Raw genomic sequence first — 14516 nt, 5'->3', positions numbered from 1 at the left:
TGTATGCAAACTAATATTTACTAAAATGCAGAAAATTTTTTTTCTCCGCGTATATGTACTAGCATTAGTTTTCATTAATACCATAAATTACGTAATAAAAATACGTGTATAATGTCTCGATACAAAACTAGTGAAACGAGAGTATTGGTATTTCTCAGCATCAAAACAGTAACTCTGCCGATAGTAACTATATCAGCCTAGCGGACGCCTCTTCGGATTCCTGCGGTGCTTACGATCTAATTTAGCGTATTGCAGTGCAACGAGCCTCGAACTTCCCTTTGGGGCGCCGCTTGTTACGAGTTTATTCGCCGCTGCCGAGATTCGATCGGCACGCTTAGTCGGCGAATTAGCGATGCGCTCAGAAAAAACGTATTCGAAGCAGCTGGAGCCCGGGGAGCTCGCGTCATGACGGAATCCTAATTAAAGTCCGAAGCAAAACGAGAACGACCGCCGGGAGGCGGTCGTAGCGGAGAGGAGGAGCAGTAATAACGGCACTGAGTGAAAGTGGTAATGACTATTAATAGTTGAATAGTACGTGCGAAGAGGACGAAGGCGAAAACTGCGGATACGTATGCTAGCTCCTTCCTGTAGCGCGAAATTTTGCAAGTATGAATCGGAATTGTCTTTCCGAAATGAACAAAACTATGGTAGATAAAAGTACATCATGTTTAAAAAAAGATATAAATATAAGAAAGTATAGAAATAGAGACGCAAGACTAAAAGCCTAACTGTGATAGTAGCGACGATGCAAGTCTTCCCTCATTATGAGAAACAAATGGAAAATTTATCCAATGCACGTAAAACACAACTATTATTTCATATCTAGCATTTCTTTTACAGTTTTACAAAGAAAATATTCAAAATTTTAAATTATTTTAAAATAATATAATTACAATATAATTATTCACGACATCTAATGTATACATAAGATTAAACTTTAGCACTTATAGCTCTATTATATATTTTAGGTCTAACAATATTTAGAGCGAAACTTTAATAAATAGTGATTCAAATAAGACGTTCGTTAGCGTGTGAATTATTAAATTGAGAGATGTGATAAAAAAAAACGGGATCTCGTATCGAGAAAATATTTTTAAGAGAACTAAAGAGATGCATGGCGGTAAGAAGACATGCAGAGCATGAGCGGCGATGAGTCATAATTTCTATTTAAATGTAATTACGCTTGTGCGTATGCGAGTACAAGTGGCGACTGTATGTACGACCAAGCGTCATCACGTTCCCCCCCATCTGCCCGAGCACGTTTCCTTCCTAAATAAACGCTTAAAATAGTATATGGGCACGCTCTTTCTCTCTCGTCTCTGATAAATGTTGCCCAACATTGTCGCCGCCAAATACATCAATGACAAGCGGCGCGGCGCGGCGCGGCGGCGCGATTGTCGACGCATTGGTGCACGCACAGCTGGCGAATAGATCAGGTGAACCCGGCCTCTACCTGCGTGACGTGCGAATATTTATTAATCACGCCCCATAATAGAGCTGTTCCACTTAAGACTCGCCACACACTCGCGAATTTGATATACTTTCATGCACACGCCGGCGTATGCACTGGGAAAATTTTCCACGCTGATGTTTTACGACTGCCTGTCCGCCTGCTTGCCTTACGCGAATAATCGTGCAAAACATTCTGCATCACAAGCTGAATTGCTCGCCGATTGTGCATCATTATTATAGTGTCCTGTGCGAGTAGTTACTATTGAGAGATAAAAAAATTAGATTATTCTTACGTTTTATAGCGACAAATTTTTTTATAGTTAATAAAGTTTCTCTTTATTTTTTTCAATCTACTGCAATATGTAGTGTTTGATAGTACACAAGCGTTCATTATACGTTTAATCAAAAGCTAGGTTTTTTTCTTGGGAATAAGTTATTTTCTCGCTACACGTACATCCCTTCTTCCGCCTACTTTTGTTGTATAAATGTTGTAAATGATTAATGTACGCGTTTTGCATGCGCTTTCGTAGAAAGAATTAAAGATGATCCTTAATTGTCAAATTAGTATCTATTGTTGCAGTAATCTCGGTAATTGCTATTTGTATCCGCGTTAAAAGTATCTAATCTTCCCATGTTATTTTCCTACGTGTGTGGAGAAACCTGGCATCTTTTACAAGTTTACAATTGGCATGGGTCACGTAAATTTATCTTCTCGTCTTCAGCGATGTATAATAACCGGAATATATTTCATGCGTACAAATATCAAACAGACATCAAGAAGACATTTAATAGGGATTATTAGCAATTTTTATTTTACGATGCGCCTCGATGTTCATTGCATTTTTTAACATTTACGACCAGTCTACTAAATTCCTAGCATATACTCGAATATTCGAATAGACGGAATAGTACAAAACTCGATATTCCAGTATTTCGAACGTACAAATATTTTGAATCGGAGACGAATCCTCGTGTCGGATTTATTCGAACGATATCGCTGTTTGAATATTTACAGTCCTAGTTTCCGCTCTCATATATCACGTTACAAACTTATACTTATGTGTAATTGCGCGGGATGTTAGCAGTCTAGTTACATCGTCGGCATCTGCGATTTGGATTAGACAACCGAGTCTGCATGTAAACCGCCTACTACGTAGTACGAGAGAGAAAGAGCGAGAGAGCACTCCCCTTGCACGTCTCTCGCAAACAAGCGTCACGCGAGTATTGTTTGTTCGCGTCTCGCTCGTGCAAACAATCCGCATGATTGCAAACGATCTCGTGCTGGCGCGTCATTATACGCGTCATTATGCACAGCGGGGGCAGAAGCTGCCTCGAATTGTGGATCGGAGAATGTGGAAATTTATCAGGAGATAATATTCCTCGAAATTCGTCATCTTTTCCGCCCGAGTCGTATCACGATTGAGAGGAATAAAGAATAGCATTTATTCCGTTAGGGAATTTATATTCACGGAAAAAACGGTTTTGCTGAAGTATCTAAAAATTGAGCTAGATACAGATCTGAAAATAATTGTGTTGCCCCATCAAAATAATTATAGTAGCTAGGTCGCTGAAGTATGATAATGCTGTAAAAAGTTTTGACATTTTAGCAATCAGTTTGAGTGTCCTACAATTAATTTGATGGTGTAACAAAATTATTTTCAGATCTGTATCTATAGCTAAATTTTTAAATACTTCAGCAAAACCGTTCTTTTCGTATACAAGAAAGACAATCCCACAAATAAAATCTGCGAGCGTGGCTATCTACTCTTTTTTTAAATAGCGTGTACCTCAGTAGCGTTTCATGAGATTACAGATAAGGGATGAGAAGTAAAATATACAATCAACCTATTAGTATTTTCCATACTAGTTTGTCGCATATTATTATATCATAAATATACGATGAAAGCACGGCATAAAATTGTATGGCGATCCAAATGTCTCAGCTGACCTAAACGACTTTCGAAATAAACGACCCGAGTAACTAAAACTGAGCGTGATTAATATACTTATCTTCGCACTTGACACAATCTATTCGTTCGCGCGGCGCAACGCGTTCAGGAATATTCCCGGAGCCACCCGATCGAAAAAATCGGCTCATAAATATTTCTCAATTCGCGGCCCGGCCGGTTGACTGTTGTAACTTTTTTTTTGCTTTCCTTTTTTTACGATCGTGCCTGTCGATATGGGCGCGTACGCGCGCCTCCTCGACGAGCGTATACGTGTGTGCATGTATTAATAGATTTGTCGAGTCACCACACCGGCATAGAGATATTTCGTCGTGGGTGCAACGATATTCGCGTTGCATACAAAAGATACAGCCGCATAGATATTGGTTTCGTAATCGATTAAACAAGATACAGATACTCCGGTGATCGGCAACGCAACGGCGGGGATCGCTAACGTGAATTCTAATCCTCGCGACCGCTGGAATTCTCATTAATCAAGCAAGACTCGTTAGGCTCATCCGCATTTGAATTGGATCTCGGATTGGATTTATGCATTTAACGTGTTGAATAATGTATCGGACGCCAGGGTTCTCAACAAATGGGAATAATACAAGTCGCAATACATTCCGTTACTTTCCTTTCGAGCCGTGTCGCCCGTTTCCCTCGGCCCTCGAGAAACGCTCTTCCTCTTTCACTGAAATTTTTCGAGTAATAGCACGTAATTCCGAGGCTCGCAGAGTGATTGAACAATTTGCAGTTTTAAATAAAAACATGAGCGCGCGGTCGACGAAAGGTTAAATATACGCATATAATTCACGTTGCATCGTGGCGCCACGAAAATTTATGCGTCTAAACGTAGGTATGGAAATCGCGGAAGTGCATCAGACTGTTACATGTATCAATGCTAATGGTGACAATACACTTGATGATATCCTTAAATCTACTGTAAGCTCTCTAAACGCGCAGAGAGACGGTGCGTATTATGCATTACGCGGAGTACTGGATCTTCACGATTAATGCTTCTCTCGGAATTATTCCAGAAAGCTAAGTTCGTATAAATTGAAATGAAATATGTGCCGCTTGCATTTTGCGCAGCAAGATTTTTGCTTTGTTCCGCGAATTTATTACAGTTTGTCCAATGTTATTGTTCAAAATTAGCGCGAGAATTCAAGATGGCGTTATCTTAATTGAAGGCATATTTTTAACATGTAAACATTGGCTCGTGTTTCAAAAATGTAAATCTGTTTAAGTGTTTTGCCATTTTGTTGCACAATCGAAGAAAATAAGCACGTGGAGGCATGTGATTTAATGATTATCTTGTTTGTCGTTCTTTCAGCAAATTGTCGCGGCAGGGTCCGAGATCCGGTACATCTAAACATGGAATTGACACGATTACCTTCGACACTGGCTTTGGCTTTGGCCCTGGCCTTCCTTTCGACGCCACACCGCTGCGACGCCGCCTCGGAAAGTATAATAGGTGAGTATTACGAGCGCACACAGAAAGCACGCGCGACACGATTTCAAGCGTGTTATTTTGATAGCTGACTAATGATCGGGCTCCAACTAGAAAGGTGCCAACATCGAAATTCGATCGATGCCATTCGGTTGCATCCAGTTTAGTAGGTATAGGCGAAAAGTGCCATCGCGCTGGTCTCCGAGAGTATTCTCGATACGTATAGTGCGTACTCATAGTAAATTAAAGTAACATTACTACGAGTGTTTGTCGACAAAGTTCTAAAGTAATCCTGGAATATTATGCTAACAGTAAGTGAAAAAAATATTCGATGAAAATTATTATTGTTTCTTATCTACTTTTTAATTTATATACAGGATGTCCCTGCACTCAGTGCCACAACTGGTACAGCGGCTTTAGAACATAAAAATAAGTTTAAATGTCGAATAAACATGTCCGAATCCAAATGGTTTCGGAATTATAGGGTATTGAAATCGCTTTTGTAAGAGAACATAAATTAAAGTAAGTGTTGTTTAATGTTCTTTATTCTGTTTAAAGCTTTACAAAGGGTGCTCTACCAGAATGAGATCCACAACTATGGCAACTGACACTTAATGCTGCCGATGTCATCTACGAAACTCCTAACATTTTTCAAAAAGCTTGAAACAGTTTATTAATTTGTGCTAAAAAGTTAAGTCGACGGAGAAATTTTTGAGCACCTTTTGTAAAGCTTTAAACATTTTAAACAGAATAAAGAATATTAAACAACATCTACTGCTTCCTTAAGAAAGCAACTTTAACACCCTATTATAACTCCGAGACCGTTCGGATTCGGACATAGAATTAGATATTTTCGACTTATTTCCATGTGCTAAAGCCGCTGTGTCAGTTTTACACTGAGTGCAGAGACACCCTGTATATATATCTATATTTTTTGTTATAAAATCTTTTAAAATCTTAAAATTTACACGTCATAAAGGGAAAAAAGTGTTCTTATTTGTTAATAGACTATAATCAGTAATTTTTTATCCAAATGTGAATAGTATATAATACTAAATAGTTTTGTAATATTCTAGGATTAATGCAGATGAGATTAAAACAATATTCTTTGATAAAGTTTTACACGTAAACGCGAATAAATTTACCGCAATTATGAAACAATCGCATCGTTATAAATTACACAAATCGCTATAATATGGATTATATCAAGTTTTACGTTTTCCTAATAGGGGCTAAAAATGACGAGAGTATTATTGTTATATTTATTGTTTTCAGTAGCGAAAGAAAACAATAATTATGCCATATAATCATGCTGCTATATGTTTAATCTAAATTTTGCAAACTGGATTTCACATTATTGCATTTATAAATAATTATCCCTTAATCTATGATGTTCATAGAACTGTTTAAAAATTCCTTCTCTTTCGGTTTCTATTGACACACATTAAATTTATAGCCTCAAGTTGATCACTACAATATTATATCATTCTTTTGATAATAATTACGAATATTCTCGCTGTTTTACATGTAAATGATGTAAAGAAATCGACGAAAGAAAGCAGCAGAGAACATCGCGTGTTAAGAGTGGACGGCGTAAAACCACGTTTTTATATCTTGCTTTCGTTCGCGTTTCGTAATAGTTGTGTCGAGTGATACTTCCGCGGTACATGAACACGCGGACCCGGCAAGAGCTGCTGCGCGCGAGTAGCATTGCCGCCGAAGCGATCGAATTCCCGATTCCAGCTGCTTTGCTATATCTCGCGGTGCATTCGCGCGCGTGCGAACCCGTTACGCTCCATTTACGCCTTTTAAATGCTCTATTCTTAGCCTATCTCCATTATCTGCCGTTCTATTTGCGCCGGAATCGAGTCGAATCTCACGGCTCGTACGAGTCATCGCGAGCGGAGCAGGTCGCCGTCTCCGCCTCGCGGAACGCTTTGTTCATTCGTGAATTTATGCGAGTTACCGGTAAATTAGTCAGGAAAATTCGCATAAAAAAATTTTTTTAAACACTCTCTGTGTGCCATTTTGCGACTATTTTTTCAAGAATCTTACGCGTTTACCTTAACTTCGCGGGAGCCGTTTGAAGAGTGTAGTTACGAAATATTCGTAATATTACAAGGTATAGGAATCACGATTTTTTAAAAATATTTGAAATTACAAAACAGTATTTTTAAAGTATTTCTGAGGCGTATCGAATATACATATATGTATATATATTCTTTAAATTTATTATGGATACAAAGGATTAATCAAATGTTTTATAATTATTAAGCATCTTTTTGCAGTTAAATTGATTCATATGAAAGTATTTGAGTCAATATTTTATGAAGAACATTTTAATCTTGATATTTTATTGTAATTTCCTTATTTTTTGTATTACTTTTTTTGTATTTTTTTGTATGGGCAAATATAGTATGTATGTATCGCGTAGAAGAGTCGTGCGTATTGGTTTATCATCTATTTTACCGCTCAACTGATAATGTGATTAATAAAATTTTTATGTAGAAATTATTTAAGTGACTATTTTGCGTTACAAAAAAAATTTTTTTCTTACATTTTCGTTCTTATATCTTTTGAAATAATGTCTTTTAAAAAGATATAAGCACAAAAATAACAGTACAATTTTTTTCAGTTTAAAGAATAGTAAACTAGACAGAATAGCTAAATAATTTAAAACGGCCAATTTTCGAGCATTTATAAGATGTTAAAATTATATTTAATAATTTCAATAATAGTATACAGTCGTTAACGTTTCGTGCCTTACTTGATGGCCTTCTTCAGAACAATAAAAAACTAAACGCATTACAAATGTCTCGTATCAATATCCATAAAAAAAACAGTGTCGACGCATTGATTTACATTAAATACAGTAGATCTCACCCATGAATATGGACCAATAGTCAAAGTGAAGTCGGACAATAAATTGTCGAATATTCGTCAAAATTATACATACAGAATCAGCCGTGTTCTTCGTTGCATGACTCATGTGTGTCCGTGAACAGAATAGACTGTGTCGAATTAATACTTCACTCATTCACGAATTCATATATTCATAATGAAATGATTTAACACAGATCTGCGATAAAAAAGGACTTTATAATCAAGAATTGAAAAGATCGAATCTTGACTAATTGTAAAATACCAAACATTTCTGTATAACTGTAGTCGAACTGTATAGTCGAAGTTATTTATCCCCGTATAATTTTTTCAAACTACTTATTCAAATAATACAGCTGCGACATGATTTCGACGATCGATGTCTCTTAACGGACGACTGATTTATTCTCGCGGCTTACAATCGTTCATCGATAATTGCGCGTATTATGAAAGATATCGGTCAGCGACAATAAAGTCGATTTCATGAGGTCAGTCCGGCCGAGCTCAATTTACGATGGTAACTGCATCCTGGGTATACTCTTTTGCGCGCGTGCGTAATTTTCGTCGGAAATTACATCGGGCGTAACCGTATCCGCGCGGAACAACGAGCGGTAAGTTCGGCCTGAACGGCCACTTACGCCGAGTGCAACGAGTGCGTAAATCTCCCCTTGTCCCTCCCTCCGCGTCCCTTTTCGGGACTGTGCGTCGCAACTCGCAACGCGCCACGGCGCGGCGTGGCTAAGTGCATCTCGGAAATTGTCCGCGTTCGTCAGCGGGAACTCTCTTCGCGCGGCGTAATCGAGGACGAGCGACGCGACGTGCTTTTCAGGAAATTGCATTCCCGCTGCCTATCCGGGGCTAATCATCGACCGACCCGCGCTGTTTCGTGGAAGTCGCGAGAGCGAAGTACGAGCTCCATAAATGTTTCTGATACGACGGAGCCGCGGGATGCCGACGTATCTCGTATCGAGAGCGCCTGTTTTAGCGCCGCATTAGCGCCGCTCGAGACCGATTAGGTTCACGCAGCGCGGCTTCGTTTCGTCCGATAATTAATCCTAAACTCGACAGTGTATATAAGGCGTCGATATCTTTTGTTATCTGCACCTGTACAGATTCTTGTTTGCAGTTGAAATACAATATGAAAAATATTTGATGTAAAAATGTACAATACAATATGTAACTTAAATTCGTGCACTTGTTTTCTCCTAATCTATTATTATAAAAATATCTTCTATTTCATAAAATACGATATGCCACAGTAAAATCAAGTGAAAGAAGTAGTAAAAGATTAATTTTTTTACACTTCATATTTTAATTTGATTTATTTCTTTCGTGTTGTCGAGTTTAGGATTAAATACATGAGTTTTTTGTAGCCTAATAAACAAGTTAACGCATCGCGTTCTTAATTGCTCTGCTGTCGCAGTTGGCAATGAGAACTAATCATCAAGAAAAGAATGACATTGTTAATATGCAAATTAAGCTATGTTGGGGATAACCGAGGGGATAACTTTAATAATAGTATTTGGACATGATTCTTCTTTCGTAAAGATTTTCACATATTGTTAATTATTTTAGATTAAAATTAGATTTAAAAGTTAGAAAGTCTCTAGATTAATAAATAGAATTTAAAAGTAATATTATTTTTCAAGACATTTAATTGAAAACTCAGAAAATGCGCGCGCGCGATTAAGTAGTTTCTGATTGTGAGATAAAATCAATTCGAATCTCTCTATCATTAAAGTCAGAAACTTTATTTTATAATTATAATTATGAATACAGAATTATAGTTCTGAGTACAGAATTTAATTTAATATTTTATATACCTTATGAAATTCAATTTCAATTTCAATTTAACGCTTTGATTGCCGTTGTATACCGACGACGTCTGTATTTTCTTGAGAATTATGACACTTGCATATAAATGATAATTTTCTACTTAATTCGCATTCTTTATTGTAAATCATGTAAATTAAATAAAAAATGAAATTCTTTTACATATATGTGGGCATATATGGCTTCCATGCAGATATGACTTGTGCAATGTATTATCATGGCGAACAAAGTACTAATTTTCTCGAACGTACAAATTCATTTACGTTCATCGCACACGTAAAATTGGTATCTGACGGTATGAACGGCATGAGCTTTATGTCACTTTTTGCGCGCTCTCTTCAGACTGCTCTCCGAGTTTTTAACCGTGCAAACAGCTCGAGGAGCGCAAGAAAGAAAGAGGAAAGCACCCGGAAGAGATGGAAAAGAGAAAGAAAAGAAAAAAAGAAAATACGTATGGGGAAAGGTGAGAGAAGATAATTAAGAAAAATAAAAAAAGAAAGAGAGGCTGCGATGCAAAACTGTTTTAAATTTATGCGGCAAGCACAAATGTTTCGCGATTTGTTACACGTTTGTTTGTTTCGCCGCTTTTCCGTGGAAGATCACGAACGAAGTAAACCGGGAGATGAAAGAAAGGAATGTACAGATAAGTAAAAACGAAAGAGAGAGAAAGAAGGAAAGAGTTTAGAGGGAAACGGTCGCGGGCGCCAACCAACTTTTCTTGCACACGCATTCCTACGCACTTTGAAGTATAACATGTCGGAAGTTTTTTCTCCAATAATTAACGAAAGCAACAGAAGAGTATAATAACTGTTATTTATATTAATAATATTAGCATTAATGTCTCGAAAACGAACGAGGGGTTGCTGATCGACTACTGCCATTTATTTTTACAACGTGATTTCTGCGAGCTCTCGTGATGTCTCACTACCTGTTTAACAGTCACAATACTAATCGCTTTCACTTTGGCGTTTGATACATCTTCGGGGAGTTTCTAGAAAAGTTATGAAAGTTACGCTCGATTGAAATCAATAATCAATTATTTTTGCTTGCTTTTTGCGCAATAATGTTTTATGACACTATTACAAAATTAATTTGTCGATTTTAATAAAGAAGTAAGGAAATTATTAAATCAATTCTTCTCTCGAATCGACTTCTTAAATCAACTTATAAATTGATCGAAATTAAGTGTTTATCTTTTTTTCTCTTACGCATCTCGCAAAAATACTTCCATTGATTTTAAGATGTTATAAATATTAAATTTTTTTTGACAATTTGTTATTCTAAACTACTATGTTATACTTGCATTTTTTCTTGGCGTTGTAAAATAAAAGTATAGATATAAGCTTCTTAAACTTGTTAAAACAGAACTAAATTTTAGAATCGAACAATTTAGTCACGCATAATAAAAATGTAGATCTTTAAACATCCCCGATAGAGAGTGGCAGTATTCGGAAATTTTACAATCGTTCGTCCGAAAAATCGTTAACGGAGCGAATAGTCGATCCTCTCTCGTGAGATTTTTCGTGAAGAGATATAATTGAGTCGGAAGGGATAAACGACGTGGATCCGCCTCGAAAACTGCACGACGCGTTAAATCTCTGAGAGCAGTGACAGAGTACGCAAAGCGCTTTCTCGAGGAGAAAAACTTATCGTCTCCATTAGGAGGACGAATGAGAAGGAGAGAGACAAAAAGAAAAGTGAGAAAGGCGATATTTTATTCTGCTCTAGAATGTGATATTTCGTCTGAATAAATAATTAAAAGTACAAAGAAATAGAGCCACAAACAGTAATAACAACGCGCGCTCTCTCGTATCTGCTCGAATGGGAATTTGAAAATAGAGAACAAGCGTTACTTGGTTACAAAATTTCACGATCCGGCGGATTACGTTTCGAGAGTATAAATAAATAAATAAAGAGAGAGAGAGAGAGAGAGAAAGAGAGAGGCGCGAAAAATGGCTGGAGTTTTACAGAAAAGTTGCTTAAAGTGTGCAGGAATACGTGCGCGAGGGAACCGGGAGGGACGTTGGTGATGGCGGCTTCGTCGACCTAGCAGCGGAGCGCGACATGATTTTCGCTGGGAAATGGACAATTTAACGACTGGGGTGCGTCCTAAGGTACGTTCACGACGTTGTCGCGCTTAATTTTTTGTAGGGCGGTAAACAAGAGTGAGAGAGAACGAAGTTAAAAAGCCCGCTTGTTATTAGAAGAGTCCATCTCATTGTCAATTTATTGAAAAATATTTGCGAAATATGTTTCTCGCATAATCTCACATCCACGGAAGATTATTCCGAAAGAAAAGTCACCGGGTAAAATCTATCGCGTGCCATCTAAAATTAGCTTAACTTGTAAATTACTTAATTCCAATTCTGATCGCGATTTAATTACGGAGAAAGCGGCATTTCGCTTGTTCGCAATTTCTAAAGCGTTTCAGTACATCGTATATCTAATTCAGCGACTGAATTACCGCTGGGCCTTATTAGACCGTTATTAGAAACGATTATTATAACCGATCTACGATCCACGATCGCCATCCAAAACGTAACAGTAAATCTTTGAGCGCTCGGCTCACGTACGTGTATGAAGGAACGAGGAAGCCTCTAGCATACGAAGGTCGATCGATTGGAATGCTGCATTGTGATTATAGCGTCTCTATCGCGCTCACCGGGATATTTGTGCGATATAAAACCGATATCACGCGCGAGCGCGCGCGTGTATTCTACCTATTCAGTCTTTTCATCACGATTGTTGCTGTTCGATTACAGGAAGCCGGGAGACCTGCGACATCGAGGGGGAAGACGTCACGGTCGATAAGATCCTGAACACGAGCTGCTTCCGCTGTATCTGCAAGGTAAACCGCGCGCATCCGAACACGCTAATCAGCATCTAATAGCGCAGGGAATTATTGAATAAGTTATGCCGTAAATTTGATAAGACAGATAAGTTTAATATCTTTCGGAAATTTAACAGGGAGAGATTTTATCTCGGTTTAATTATTAGTCTATAATAAATCGAACTCTACGTGATTGAAAAATGTAAAAATTGAGATATTATAATCTATAAATCTTCTAAAAAATCGATTTCGGATTCGACGAAGACTATTGGGACGTCCAATATATCGTAACGCGACCAAGTGTTTCAATGCGAAAGAGGAATGCGAACGCAACAGGGGAGTAGCAGGCGAGAAACACGTACGTATCGAGTGACGCGCCGACAAGACTAGCGGGAATCGCGAAAAAGTCGGCCTGGTCGTATCCGATACGGCGGTTCTTCTCTTAAGAGGGAAAGGAGAAGAGAGGAGACGCGGGTAGGTGAAGAGGGAGGCCGAGCTGGCCGAGGGAGACGGAGACGCTGCGTGACCATTTTCATAGTCCAGTTTGTAGATTGTGTGTCGTTATCAAACGCGACGAGGCAACGCCATGTGGTGACGGAACGGTTAAAGGGGTTAAAGTAGCTTGGCCTGGTTCGGGAGAGGTCAACCGTCAAAGAGAGGAATTTCCACATCAATCCGTTTGACGCGATCGATTCGCGGTTGTACACGCGCGCATACACAGACGTCGGTCGTCGGCTCGCACGTCGCTCGTTCGCGCCGCGCGCGTGCATCATGACGCGCCGCCGCGCCGTAGCCTCGATGCACATCTTCCGACGCGCACCGACTGCATCGCGAATGATCTTAGCGCGACCGCGGCGATTTATCTGCGCGTTTGGTTCATTGACTCGTCGACTTGTGGCCGACCGAGATGAGGCTTCTTGTTTTCGCCCCGCTGCTGCCGCCGCCGCCGTTGCTTTGCTACCGCTGCTGTTACCGCTGCTGCTGCTGCTGCTGCTACCGCAACGAGCGGCATGCTGGCGGCGGCGTGTGACATAATTATTTGTTTGTTGCGCTGAAGCGGTCGGCCGCGATCAATCACTCGCGATTTATGAGACACGATCATAAATCGTGATGCCCGAACGAACGAACATTTAGCTAGTTTAGAATGTTGGCGCGTTTATTTATTCACATTTCCTATCGCAGCGTGCAGATGGTTTATTTAATTTCTCAACTGTTTTATTGCTATGTTGTTTATAAAATTATTTAATTTCCTATTGCAGTAATGTACTTATTTATTCGTACATTAAAAACATTCCTGTATAACTATAATGTAATAAAAATAAAACCTCATGATAATTATTATTTAACGATACAAAAAGATACAGATACATATGTGTTTGTAGTAGGGGAGAGTTGGCAATTACCGAGCCCTTAAGAACCGAAGCGTATATCTAAGCTCAGAAATGCTTCAAAAAAACAAACTGTGCAGTTTTAGATAGGTCATTTATTTGGCTATCCGTATATCATAGCAATAATGTTGAAAGTTAAACACAAACTGAAATATTAACAATTTTTCAAAAAATGAGAAAACGCGGTATTACCGAACTAGTCTGATAATATCGTGCCTATAAAAATTACTCTGGCTTCAGTCAATGACATGAAGTAGAACACAATAAAAAAGTGTTTTTTTTATATTTATGCATTAATATCGTCTAGTAGGTACCTACATATAAAAATAAGTGAATGTGTTAATAAATAACGATCATTATAAATTCAAATCAAAACTTAAGCAACGATCTTTTCTGTAAGCACCTTACATTGTAAACTAAAAAGTCTTGGTAACTCTTGACACACAGTTATCGTTATATATTGTCTATGAATTGCAAAAACAACTTTAAAATCTTATCAGTCTCCAAAATTCAATCAGTCTCAAAATTTCAACTTTGGGCACGAAATTATCAAACTCAATTATTTCACTTTACAACCTTAAAATATATAGAAAAGAAACGCGTGTTTCTAAAATCACTTTGCAACCTAATTTTATAGTGTTTTAGCTTATCAAATCCGTCAGGATTATTTCTCTAATGAAAATATTATGTTACTCACCTTTTATCGAAACTACCAGCAAAATTGCAACGAGCAA

At 38.2% G+C, this 14516-nt stretch overlaps 1 protein-coding gene across 4 annotated transcripts in view; it reads left to right on the top strand.

The window, feature by feature from the left end:
- LOC112454193 (BMP-binding endothelial regulator protein) overlaps positions 1-14516 on the top strand; it is a 43321-nt gene that overhangs the window by 18074 nt on the left and 10731 nt on the right. For all 4 annotated transcript variants that reach the window (XR_003040706.1, XR_003040704.1, XR_003040705.1 and 1 more), the window contains exons 2-3: positions 4735-4875; positions 12327-12412. Coding sequence is in view for 1 of the 4 variants with exons in the window: in XM_025015439.1 (XP_024871207.1) it covers positions 4776-4875; positions 12327-12412 (186 nt within the window). In the remaining 3 variants the exon portion in view is untranslated. The remainder of the gene's footprint in view (positions 1-4734; positions 4876-12326; positions 12413-14516) is intronic.

Source organism: Temnothorax curvispinosus, unplaced genomic scaffold, assembly GCF_003070985.1.
Source record: "Temnothorax curvispinosus isolate PA1 unplaced genomic scaffold, ASM307098v1 QBEX01004871.1, whole genome shotgun sequence".
Lineage (NCBI taxonomy): Eukaryota > Metazoa > Arthropoda > Insecta > Hymenoptera > Formicidae > Temnothorax > Temnothorax curvispinosus.
The sequence above is the reverse complement of the archived record's forward strand: the minus strand, read 5'-3'. Positions and strand labels throughout refer to the sequence as shown.